Here is a 13,202-nt window from a genome sequence, read left to right as displayed (position 1 = left end):
CATCCTTCTGTGCTATAGGGATTCTATGATTCTATGAGCAGGAGAAGGCCATTCAGTATCTCGATTCTCTGCTACCATTCAATATGACAAGGATCCTTGTTGTGGACTCCACCTCCCTCCCCACAAACACATGCCACTTGATTCCCTGAGAGACCAACACGTGGATCTGGTGGACGACGAAGCATCCACCAGCCTCTGCGCTAGGGATTAATAAAAGAGTTAGAACCCTTCATCTGATTAAATATTCTTCAACTCAGTTCAAACAGCCCTGTTCCCTTAAATGGTGCGCCCACATTCTGGAGATCCTGTCCAAGGAAAGAACCCTCTCAGTGTCGATGTAATTTTTTTATCAGCATCGGGTATGGTGTTATTATTTGACATTCTACTAAACTATTCGCCTGAGTGCATCGTCCAAACTTATTCAATCTCTCGCTACTCGTACAGAATCTCATTCCATGAACACAGCTTGTGAACTTTCATAATAACATACACATTCTAAGTATGTCCTTCCTGAAATGGGAAAAGTAAAACACAGCAAAAAAGGCGAAATGTTAACAAAGCCCGCAGAATTGCGGTATAACTTGGTTACATTCTCCACTGCAGCGCCATCGAAGTAAAGGACGGCAGAAATTCATTGCTCGTTCAAACTGGCAGTATTCTCTGGTCCCTCCAGCAGCGCAACAGTCCCCGCGGGTTTCCTACTGGCCTGGTGAAACGCCAGTGGGATTTCCAATTCACAGCAGTGAGACATGAGGATCCCCACTACTCGCAAACAATGTGCCACCTCTCGCTGCCAGGGCCACATGGTGGGAGGCCGCAAAATTGGGTTTTCCGTTCTAATTGCTTCCTCGATCTGAGCAATAATTTTCTGAATTCGTGGTAAGAATGCACCTCAGTCAATTCAGAAAGCAGTATTAGCTAATAATGTGACTTTATAAAAAGCTTAATTTTCTCTTGTTCTTGCCAAAATGAATTTCACCACAATTCCTCACATTACTCACCTTCACTCAATTGTTGTTCAGTTCCTATGTACCTCATTGCAGTCCATGTGTGTCCTCAGCATAGTTTACACTTCCACCTAGCTCGGTGTTATATATTGAGATGGATTCCTCTCTGACTTGGATATATGGAGATGAAAACCCCTCCTCCACGCCCACCACAACAACTACATCCACAATAATTATACTGCATTTCTTAGAAGCTTGTGTTGCATATTGCTTAATGGTATGTCTAAGAGTTTCACTCGATAGGAAACGAGTCCATAAAGAACTCCAAAAGAAAAGCTTTTATTTCACGTTTGCGATTCTTAATCTCCAACAATTCAAATTCAACCTCCAAGTATTAACATCCTTTCTGCTCATTTACTCTGATTGTCACTTCTGCCACTCCTGCAAACATTTTACCTTTGTGGATTGGTGTTTGCCTTACAATGTTAATATCAATCGTTATCATCTTTCAACATGCTTGCATAAGTACATTTACATCTCAATTCAAATTTTAAATCACTGCACATTCTTCCCATTTTCTGCCACCGAGAATCATACAGCACCTCTCTCAAACTCATAAGAAAATCACATTCAAAATACGGTTCGAAGTGGTTATCTCCGAATTTACTAACATGCCTACAGTAGAACGGATTTGCTGCCCAGAATTAGACACCCTATTCAATTTAGTTCAAAGCTGTCTTGAAGAAAGTTCGAACAATATGTCCTTGATCAAGGGCGAAGTGTTTCTGTTTGATCAGCCCTGGATCTTTTCATATTTAACAATTTTTTCAACCTTCCCGGCACTCCTCACTGATTTGCACAAATGCATCGCTAACTCTGCCTGTACCTGAAAACATTTTTGGAACAGTAACCTTTTTTTGTGATATTGGTTTTCCTTAATTAGCATCAACATAAAACATTAGCAGGGGAAAAAACCATGGAAAGTTTGGAAGTTTGACTGAAATATAATGACTCATCGAGTTAATTTGAAAAAACAGAGCGCCATCGTGAATGCATTTTGCAACAAAATAGCAAACAATAAAATCCCCGTGCATGAAACGGATTGGTTTCACCAACTGGAACCTTCAGGTAATCCTCCCAGTCATTCCACTGAGATGCATTTGGTTTATTTAGAGCATAGAACATTGCAGCGCAGAACAGGCCCTTCGGCCCACGATGTTGTGCCGACCAGTTAAAAAGCAATGACCCTCTAACCTAAACCAAACCCTTTCCATCCATAAACCTATCCACGGATCTCTTAAACGCCCCCAAACTAGGCGCATTTACAACTGCAGCAGGCAGGGCATTCTAATCCCTCACCACCCTCTGCGTAAAGAAACTTCCCCTGACATCCGTCCTATAAATACCACCCCTTAATTTAAAGCTATGGCCCCTCGTGCTAGCTTTCTCCATCCTAGGAAAAAGGCTATCACTGTCCACCCTATTTAAACCTCTAATAATCTTATATGTTTCAATAAGGTCCCCTCGTAGCCGCCTTCTTTCTAACGAAAACAACCTGAAATCCCTCAGTCTCTCCTCATAGGACCTCCCCTCCATAGCAGGCAACATCCTGGTAAACCTTCTCTGCACCCTCTCCAAAGCCTCCACATCCTTCCTATAATGTGGGGAACAGGACTGCACACAATACTCCAAGTGCGGCCGCACCAGACTTTTGTACAGTTGCAACATAAGAACATAAGAAATAGGAGCAGGAGTAGGCCATCTAGCCCTTCGAGCCTGCTCCGCCATTCAATAAGATCACGGCTGATCTGTCGTGGCTCAGTTCCACATTCCCGCCCTCTCCCCATAACCCTTAATCCCCTCTCTTATCAAAAACCCATCAATCCGCGTCTTAAAAATGTTGAGCGAGGTAGTCTCCACCACGTCAACGGGCAGAGAATTCCAGAGATTCACCACCCTTTGAGTGACGCTGCGGCTCCAGAATTCAATCCCCCTACCAATAAACGTCAAGACACCGTATGCCTTCCTAACAACCCTATCTACTTGATTCCCAACTTTCAGGGATCTATGTACACATACACCTAGATCCCTCTGTTCATCCACACTATTCAGAGTCCTACCGTTAGCCCTATACTCTACACATCCGTTATTCCTGCCAAAGTGAATGACCTCACACTTTTCCACATTAAACTCCATCCGCCACCTCTTGGCCCAGCTCTGCAACTTGTCCAAGTCTCCCTGTAAACTAAGACACCATTCCTCACTACCTACCACACCTCCGACTTTGGTGTCATCAGCAAATTTACTAATCCACCCAACTATACCCTCATCCAGATCATTTATAAAAATTTCCCAACAGTTAACTTGGAACTACATTCGGAAGCGTGAAACCCTCAACAGTGTCATATAAACATTGTTTTCTGTTATTACATCTAACAAGGATGGTCACTTTGCCTGTCTCTGCCAAATGCCCTTTTAAATCTGTGACTCCGCAAAAACAAGCACCCATGCCTAATTGCCTTTCAGAAGTTAATAGTGAGTCCCTTTCCTGAAATGCTGCCATCAATGTGTTGGTGGTGCGTCCACAGTGCAGTTGTGTTGGGGTTTACATGATTTTGCCTGAGGTAAAATGAAGGAAAGCACACATATATTTCCAAGTCATGATGTATTGTGTATTGGAAATATATTGCCTCCTTTTATTATCCCTGGGTCAAAATCCTGGATGTCCCTCTCCAACACAACTGTGGGTTCCCTTCAACCATGTGGACTGCAGTCGTTCAAGAAGGCGGCTCACCCCCATCTTCTCAAGGGTATTCAGCAGTGTGAAATAAATGTATGCCGAGGCAGCGACACCCACAGGTTGTTCCTGAATAAGTGTGAGTTGATTCATTTTGGTAGGACAATCTTGATTGCGGATTATAGGATCAGTGGCAGGGTTCAGAGGAATGTGGAGGAACAGAGAGATCTTGGGATTCATATTCAAAGATCTCTGAAGATTGCTACTCAAGCGGATAAAGCCAAGAAGAAGGTGTTAGCGTTCATTAACAGGAGGTTTGAGTTTTAGAGCCCTGGAGTTATGCTGCAACGATACCGGACCTTGGTGAGACCACATTTGGAATATTGCGAGCAGTTCTGGTCACCTCACTATAAGAAGGATGTGGGAGCATTGGAGAGAGTGCAGAGGGGGTTTAGCAGAGGAGATGCTGCCTGGTTTGGAGGGGAGGTCTTATGAGGAAAGGTTGAGGGAGCTGGGACTTTTCTCTTTAGAGTGGAGGAGGATGAGAGGCGACTTAATAGAGGTTTATAAGATGTTGAGGGCAATAGATAGAGTGGACGTGCAGAAACTATGTCCTCAAGCGGATGTAGGTGTTACTAGGGTGCATAACTATAAGGTTCATGATGGGAGATATAGGACGGATGTCCGAAGTAGATTCTTTATGCAGAGAGTGGTTGGGGTGTGGAATGGACTGCCTGCTGTGATAGTGGAGTCGGACACTTTTGGAACTTTCAAGTGTTTTTTGGATGGGCTCATTGGGCACACCAGAATGAGAGGGAGCTTGTTCTTGGGTTTGGACATAGCTCAGCACAACATCGAGGACCGAACTCCCTGTACGGTGCTGTACTGTTCCATGTTCTATGTTCTATCAGTGTGAAGTCAGGATATCAACCGTCTAATTTAACACAAATTCATCACAGCCACGTGAAGACTTTCCTTCATCAGAAGTGGAAACATGCCGGCTCCAAAATGGCCCTTTTGGTCGTAGGATGATGAAAGAATGGGTCCCTCTATATTTCCTGGATTTGATGAGACCACTCTAACTTTCAACAGCCACTGTTTTAACGTGGATAACCTGGTGAAGCACAGCAGCCGAACTTGGGATCTATTACATTGCATAGGAAGGTATTACAACCAAATGACGCTTCCCAAATTTTATGAGCTCTATTTTATGAGCTTGTATCGAATTAGTCACCGTTTTGTTCGTGTAATTGTAATACATGTTATTGCAAGAATGCAGGTTGGTGCCTCAGTTACTGTCGCCAAAGGACTTTCCTCATGTGTCAACACATGCAGCAAAGATCAGTACTGACTGTACAATGAGAGCATCACAGGTTAATTGGATTTTCATTAGATTGGAAATCATACATGACAAGCTGTACTAAATAGAGAATTGAACTATTATTTACTGCTACTGAACAAATAAATGGTGGCAAGAGACGGGATGAAGAACAGACAAGATCAATTAAATTATCAAATGCCAGAGCATAACCTGATATTCTGGGAAGCTATAAATTTCCCGGTGCTATTGTAGAGATGTCTGTGCAATTATTGCAGAGAGAATGTTCGTGTTCTGAAAAAGAAATCCAGCCATAATTGATAAGTAAATCATGAGAGGTGATTTATTTGATCAAAAGCACTGGTCACTTGATTAGTTTTAGGGCATGAATACTGTCTTTGAGTCGACACTGTGATATCTATCCCACTTGTGACTGTACTTTTAAGACGAGAAATGTGCGCATTTCTTTCCATTATTTGGTTGAATGCCTTAACAGTTGGTTGCTTCTGACTTTCAGTTGGCTGACTCGGAGCACACAGTATTGTGCTGCGTTAAAACAGTAAGTTCAGTGTGGAAGAGAGAGGTGGTAACCACTCCTCCCTCATCGTGCGGTGCCTTCATTATCTTAACGCACTGTTCGGCACTGTGTCAAAACATGTTCTCATCAGTAGAAAATTGCACAATTAACTCACAGGCATTTTCATCATCGTAGAGTCATCATCATCATCGTAGACACCCTACAGTGTAGAAAGAGGCCATCTGGCCCATCAAGCCTGCAACAACCACAATCCCACCCAGGCCCTACCCCCATATCCCGACTTATTTTACCAGGTAATCCCTCGAACCTACGCATCTCAGGACACTAAGGGGCAATTTTAGCATGGCCAATAAACCTAACCCGCACATTTTTGGACATCCTTCATCTGTTCATTTCACTGGATTCTCAGGTCGCTTGCTTGGGCCGACCAATTGAGTGTTGACTATCATCTCCTTTCCGAGGAGAAGACACACATTTTGGATTTGCTGGATCCTACTTGAATCTGCTCGTTAGTGTATTCTCTTTTGGATAATGTGACCGGATTAAGTGAAAAGTCTGATTCTTGAAACAAAAACCATTCCAACAAACTGTGCTTACCTTTCGGGCTGTTGATCGTCTTCTTCCCGGTGAATTTTGTAGCTGGATGTGAAACGGTACAGGTGTACCTTGCTCCTGTCTTCCATTCCCCTGCCGGTAAAATGAGGAGGCTGCTTGTGCTAAAGGTCTGGTTCTGTTCCAGAGCAGTGGGGAAGCGAGTGATGTTCGCGCTCAAAACAGCTCCGTTCTTCTCCCAGGAAATGGATATTTTGTCTGGGTAGAATCCTCTTATCAAACAAGTGAGAGTCGCGACGCTGGAACTTTGAAGCTCCTCTGCTGATGGAGGCAGGAGTTGGAGATTGGGCTCCGATGGCTCGACTGCAACAGAATAACAACCAGTGATTTCCATCCCTCCATTGTCATTCAGAAAAGAACGATTGTGTTTGCTCATCGTGCTATAACTCACCTTTTGACTTTTGTGTTCGTTTTGAGACCGGAGTCGATGATTCGCTCTGTTGTGCTGAACAGTTGTATTCAGCCCCACGATCCCACTCCTCCACACTGCTGGTCAAGCGGCTGATGGTCAGGTACTGGTTTCTTTGTTGAGGTCTTTCAATTTGAACACCTTCACTCCTTTTCTTACCATCCACTGTCCAAGAGATCCCAACCACACTGGGAACTGTGGATACCACTTCACAAATGAGTGTGACAGTTTTCTTTATCCAAATTTCTTCAAGTGAGGGGTTTCTGAGAAATACTATGATTTCTGTCAATGGAAAATAACATAAACCCTAAATCAATGGCAGGCATTAATGGTATCGAATTCGTTTATACCGAGAATTTTAATGTCAATGAGAACCGTTAGCGTGGCAATTTTTGCCTTCACTGGGTTTTCTTAAATGTGAATTATAATTTTGCAGTTTGGCAAGATGCTGATCCGAAACACAATACTGAACGGTGCATTTAGACTGTGCAACTGGCTGAGGAGTACTGGCATACACAGTAAGGCATAAAGAAATGCAACAGAAAGTGCCATGTGCAGCAAAATTCAGAAGCATAGATTGAGAAAGAAACAGTAAAGTATGGAGCAGGAGGAAGCGAGATGGAGACGGAGGAAGCTGCAGGAGGAGGGAGTCACAGAAATACGTGGAGAAGATATGAGATTGGAAGTTCAACTCTTGGATGGCGAGTTCTCAAACGGTTTGTTTCTGCTTGAGACAATGTGCGAGAAATCAAGTGGTAGAGAGAGATACACAGAGAGGGAAGAAAACGAGTTTCTGGGTGTGTGTGTGTGTGTGTGTGTGTGTGTGCACGTGTGAGAGAGAGATAGAGAGGTAGGGGGTCAGAATCGGAAAAAAATAGCTCGAGGAAGAAATGGCGGTCTATGTTTCTGTTCTATTCCACCGAGATTGATTTGGTGACCTGTCGCTATATTTTCGCAATATTGTTAATACGTTATACTCAATACATTATTTACCCAAAGTATAACATTTATGAGAAAGCGTCTGAAAATTGTCTGTTGCAACATTTTCCCAATTGTAATCAACATCGGGTACTTCACGCACCGTAGTTGAAAAGGAGAAAGATAGACAGCAAAATGAGGACATTCAGCCTTTCAAAACTTCACGATCTCTTCTGAAAAGCATTATTAAGCAGCTTGGCCATTACAGCTGAATGAATTCCAACCAATTTTACTGTAGTGTTTAACTGCAACTTTTACTCTAACTGACCACACTCACAGGATGTCCACTGGGCAGATAAGTGGCAGATGGAATGTAAGCATGAAAAGTGTGACGTGATACACGCTGAATGGAGTAAGTTGACAAACAAGTATTTGTTGAACTCGGAAATTATGTCGAAAAAAAATCCTTGACGTATATCTCCATAAAACCCTGAAGACCGAAGGGCATGATAGCAAGGTGGTGAAAAAAGTATTTGGACACTTGTCTTTCTCCATCAAGTTGTAGATTACAAAATCAGGGAAGTCATGTTATAGTTGTATCGACCTTTGGTGAGGCCACAGCTAGTGCAGTGCGCGCAGTTCTGGTGGCCAGACTGTAGGAAGAATGTGATTGAACTGAAGGGGTGCAGAGGAGATTCACTGGGATGCTGCCTGGCTTGCAGTATTTAATTACGAAGAGAGGATGGATAGGCTTAGGTTGATTTCTTTGGAGCAGAGAGAAATGAGGGCTGTCCCGATCGAGGCATACAAGATTATGAGGGGCATGGGCAGAGTGGACAAGGAAAGTTGTGCCCTTTGTTAAGGATCAGTGAGGAGGGGTAAGAAATTCAAGCTGAAGGGTAGGCATTTTAGGTGATTTGGGGAAACTCGATTTACTCCCAGATTGTGGTGACTGTCTGGCCTGCACTTCCTAAGAGGATGGTAGAGGTAGTTTGTCTCAAATCCTTTTAAAACATGTCTACATGTGCACTTGTCACGTCATCACATCCAAGGCTATGGGGTCAACTGCTGGTGAATGGGATTAAGCGAGATTTCATGCTTCTTTGGTGTCTTTGCAGATTCTAGAAGCCGAAGGGCCTATTCTGCAATGAATGTGCTATGAATAAATGATTCAATTGGCTTGCTCCAGGATCTCCAACAACAAAGTATGTGACATTCTGTGAATCTGAAATTGAAAAAAAAACAGAAATTGCTAAAGATGAGTCAAACAGATTCCAAAGTCCTACTGCTTCTCTCGCCAAACATACTGCTGAGTTTTCATAAAATGTTCTGGATTTTCTTTCCAGGATTTTTCATGTTTATTGAATAATTTATATGCCAGCTTCCCAATGAATTGAATCCTGAAATTAAACTAAGATTGTATGACATCTGGAAGTTTGTGAGTTGGTTCCATTTCCTCACCTGAAGTTGATCTAATTTCTTTCCGTTTGTTGCTGTTGGTAGCAGAATGGGTCACTTGGCAGCTGTACGTGGAACCGCTGTTCCATTCCTGAAGCGGCAACTTAAGGATGCTGCTGGATCGGAATTTTCCATCTGCTGATTTACATGGGGATGTAGTGGTGAAGCCAGACTGTAGGGCGTTTCCATTCTTCTCCCAGCTCACTCCAATGCTTCCTGGTGCGTATTCACTGATCAAACAAATCAGCTGCACAAACCCCTCATCAGTTTCAGAGGAGAGACTGATGACTGGGGGAGTCGGTCCTAAAATTACAAATCAAGTCTTAGTCCCTTATTTGAATAAAATTAAATCTTTTTCAACATGGTTAGCCAAAATTTATTCCTCAGCCAACATCAAGATCGAAATGAAATAATTCTGGCAGAATCACATTGCTGTATGTGAGAGCCCGTTAACGGCATCATCTGTCTGAATGAATCAGTGCCTTTCTTCGAAAGATATTTCATGGTCAGTATCACATTTATGAGGATGTGAAAAGTGGGTTAAAGTATTTTATTTTTTCTTGGTTTGCTGAGTTAATCCATTGTTGTGTATTACTTTCCATTTATGTCATTAGCCTAACAAACCTGACAACACTTGAATTGTTTTCAAAAATATAGGACAGATATTTTTTGTTTAAGATGATATGATTGACTCACAGCACCGAGTTGTGGGAGCTGATATCGTTGACACATCGCAGATTGTATTCCCCTGACTCATTCCTATTCAACATTACAGTTGCCTGGAATTTCCTGCCATTGCATCATTAGGGGACATAACTGAGGCGCATCTTACAGAGCGTAAATTAATGCTCTCATCAGGAAATTGCGTTTTACCTCAACAGCTTAAGAAAAACTCTATGCTGCAGATCGCAGTGGACCTTCATTTTGAGAGCACAAATTGAGTTCACAGAAATTTCCAAGCTGTTTAATGTCTTTTTCATATTTATGGCCAATGCTAGCAAGTACAGATTCAACTCAGAATTCGTTGAGCAGCGCATTGGCAATCTGAATTTGAGATTTATTTTAGGACAGATCTCAAATTTCTCTGGCAAATTGCAACGGGGCATTGAGCGTTTCACAAGGTGTTGGATAACATGTTCAATTTTATTTAAAAAGAAATAGCCGTAACAGGTATGAAACTCCCTGGAAGGTTCCTGTGTACATTTATCTACTGGTGAATAGCTGTGAGGGAACAGATAGGGAGCCGGTTCCCGTACTGTCAAGCTATGTTTTGAGAATCTCTTGACAACTTGACAATCTGGTTAGTCATAGAGTCAACATTAGGGCAGTCAGCTCCACATCTACCACTAGCCACCAATTATGAGCAGAATATTCGGGTATGGACATTGTGTTAAAGAAATTGAGATGACAATGAACATATAAATTTGCTTGCCATTAATTAAATTGATGACCAAATGTTTTTCCATTCAATGTGTCAAACATTTCATTCTTTTTGACTTGATGCAAAGTTGTCTAAAATTAAATGTACATTGAATTCATTTTTTCCTTCCATATATGTTTTTATTTATAATATAAATGTGCGCCTCGGTGACATCATCTGACACCGAAACGAGACTACGCACCTGTGCACTGTTGTATACTGACAACCTACACCGCCACAAATAGCAATTGCTCAAATGTCACTGAATTAACCAATTGTTAGTCCAACATCCAATTCTAAATCATCACTCTTCATTCTCCTTTCCGTGAATTTAAAGCCACCAAAACCACTATTGACCGATTTTTAACCATGCTAAGTATGTTTCTCATGATATGGAGATGCTGGCGTTGGACTGGGGTAAACACAGTAAGAAGTCTCAACAACACCAGTCTAACGAGTTTATTTGGTAACAAAAGCCATTCGCTGTTGCAGCGCTGCCCCTTCGTCAGGTAAGTGGAAGTTCTGTTCACAAACAGGGCATACAAAGACATAAGCTCAATTTACAAACTAATAGTTGGAATGACGTCTTTGCAGGTAATCAGGTCTTAAAGGTACAGACAATGTCAATCGAGAGAGGGTAAAGTCCAGGTTAAAGAGGTGTGAAGTGTCTCCAGCCGTGGCAGTTAGTGAGATTTTGCAAGCCCAGGCAGTTCATGGGGGTACGTTGTCGACCTGAAACGCTGCAGGAAAGACTGTCCTGAGGCATGGTAACTTGGGGAGACCATGCAGATGCTACGACAACAGATGAATGAAGATCACTCGACAATCACCAGGCAAGAGTGTTCTCTTCTTGTTGGGGAACACTTCAGCGGTCACGGACATTCGGCCTCTGATTTTCGGGTAAGCGTTCTCCAAGGTGGCCTTTATGACACACTACAGTGCACAGTCGCTGAGCAGAAACTGATAGCCAAGTTCTGCACACATGAGGACGGCCTCAAGCGGGGCCTTGGGTATATAGCAAACTTTCTGTAACCCCCATTGAGTTTGTGTCTTTATATGCCCTGTTTGTGAACAGAACTCTCACTTACCTGACCAAGGGGCAGTACTCCGAAAGCTAGTGGCTTTTGCTACCAAATAAATCTGTTGGACTTTAATCTGGTGTTGTGAGACTTCTTAAAGTATCTTTGTTCCATGAGTTTGATGCTTGATGACCTACACCGTGCCCAGGTCAATCAACACTCTGATCTTAAAATTCTCTGCAGATCTTTCCATGACATCCTTCTCCTAGATCACAGAATACAACTGGATGTTCCACAAAGTGCAAAGCACCTGTGCATGCTTATTTGCTTCCGATTTCAATTGCTCCAACATTGGTCGCCTTCCAATTAGCGGCCGTTCCTCATGTTCTGTATTTGTCCCCGAAGACTCACCGCCCTTCCAGCTGGCCTCTAACCTTTGTGATATTCATTAAATAAAGTAAAATATAAGCAAACAAATCTATCCCTCTAATCAAAGTTTTGCCAATTGGCATCTTCAGTGTCACTTGCTAGACTTCAGTGTTTGACGACCCCATGAACTGCTTTGGAATTGCATTTTTCTGCTAAAACTTCGACACTACGACTGTTCTTAACACTGCCAACATCTTTAATAATAATTAAGCGAGTTGCTTTCTTAAAGAAGGATTCCTACCTGTGTAAGGTAGATGTTATGAAACAGAGATGCGTTGAGTGTTAAGTAAGTGACTGATAGAATAATCACAATGCCAACACAGAAGGATTAAGATTAAAATTATTCTGGTGGCACCATTGCTTCTTGCAAGGCATTCATTACTCACAGAAACTTCTGGTTAATACATCTATTTATCTTCACAAAATAATTTTACAATCGTGCCTTTTCTTTACCGACCAATACAAATATTGTTTCTGTCCAATTAGGGAATGAGAACTCTTCTTGATTATTAAGGATGTAAAATTTTATTCTGATTAACTGAAACTAATTTGTCAAAGAGCTGACTTCACTCTCTACCACATTGCTTGAGGCATAGACTGTCCGCAACATTGACTCTGCACATTTGACTGGCCAAAAAGACCATAAGTCATAGGAACAGAATTAGGCCATCCGGCGCATCGAGTCTGCTCTGCCATTCAAACATGGCTGATGTTTTTCTCATCCTCTTTCTACTGCCTTTTCCCCATAAACCCTGATCTCCTTTTTAATCAAGAACATTTCGATCTCTGCCTTAAAGACACTCAATGAATTGGCCGCCACAGCCTTGTGAGACAGAGTTCCACCAATTCATCACTCTCTGGCTGAAGAAGTTCCTCCTCATCTCGGTTTTAAAAGATCGTTCCTTTCGTCTGAGATTGTGCCATCTGGTTCTAGTTTTTCCTATTCTGGACACATCCTCTCCACGCCCACTCTATCCAGACCTTGCAGTATCCTGTAAGGTGCAATAGCATCCGCCATCAAACCCACTCCCCCACCCCGCGCACCACCACCACAACTCATTCGTCTAAACTCCAACGGGTACAGACCCAGAGTCCTCAACCGTTCGTCATACGACAAACTCTTCATTCCAGGGATCATCGCTGTGAACCTCCTCTGGACCCTTACAAAGGCCATCACATCCTTCCTTAGATACGGAGCTCAAAACTGTTCACAGTGCTCCAAATGGGGCCTGCCCAGAGCTGTGGACAGCCTCAGAAGTACATCTTGCTTTTGTATTCTAGCCCTCTCGACATGAAAGCTAACACTTCATTTGCCTTCCTAACTGCCGACTGAACCTTCATGTTAACCTTAAGAGAATGTCGAACAAGGTCTCCCAAGTCCCTTTGTGCTTCTGATT

At 42.6% G+C, this 13,202-nt stretch overlaps 1 protein-coding gene across 1 annotated transcript in view; it reads right to left on the bottom strand.

Moving 5' to 3' along the window:
* Positions 1 to 13,202, bottom strand: part of LOC145363511 (uncharacterized) — a 113,190-nt gene that overhangs the window by 95,042 nt on the left and 4,946 nt on the right. The window contains 3 exon segments of the mRNA XM_080218706.1: positions 6,138 to 6,455; positions 6,544 to 6,843; positions 8,941 to 9,240. Of these exon segments, the coding sequence (XP_080074832.1) occupies positions 6,138 to 6,455; positions 6,544 to 6,843; positions 8,941 to 9,240 (918 nt within the window).

This window comes from Carcharhinus amblyrhynchos, unplaced genomic scaffold, assembly GCF_965287045.1.
Source record: "Carcharhinus amblyrhynchos unplaced genomic scaffold, sCarAmb.v2.hapA scaffold_39, whole genome shotgun sequence".
NCBI classification, from domain to species: Eukaryota; Metazoa; Chordata; class Chondrichthyes; order Carcharhiniformes; family Carcharhinidae; genus Carcharhinus; species Carcharhinus amblyrhynchos.
Note: the sequence above shows the minus strand (reverse complement) of the source record. Positions and strands in the feature narration are given on the sequence as shown.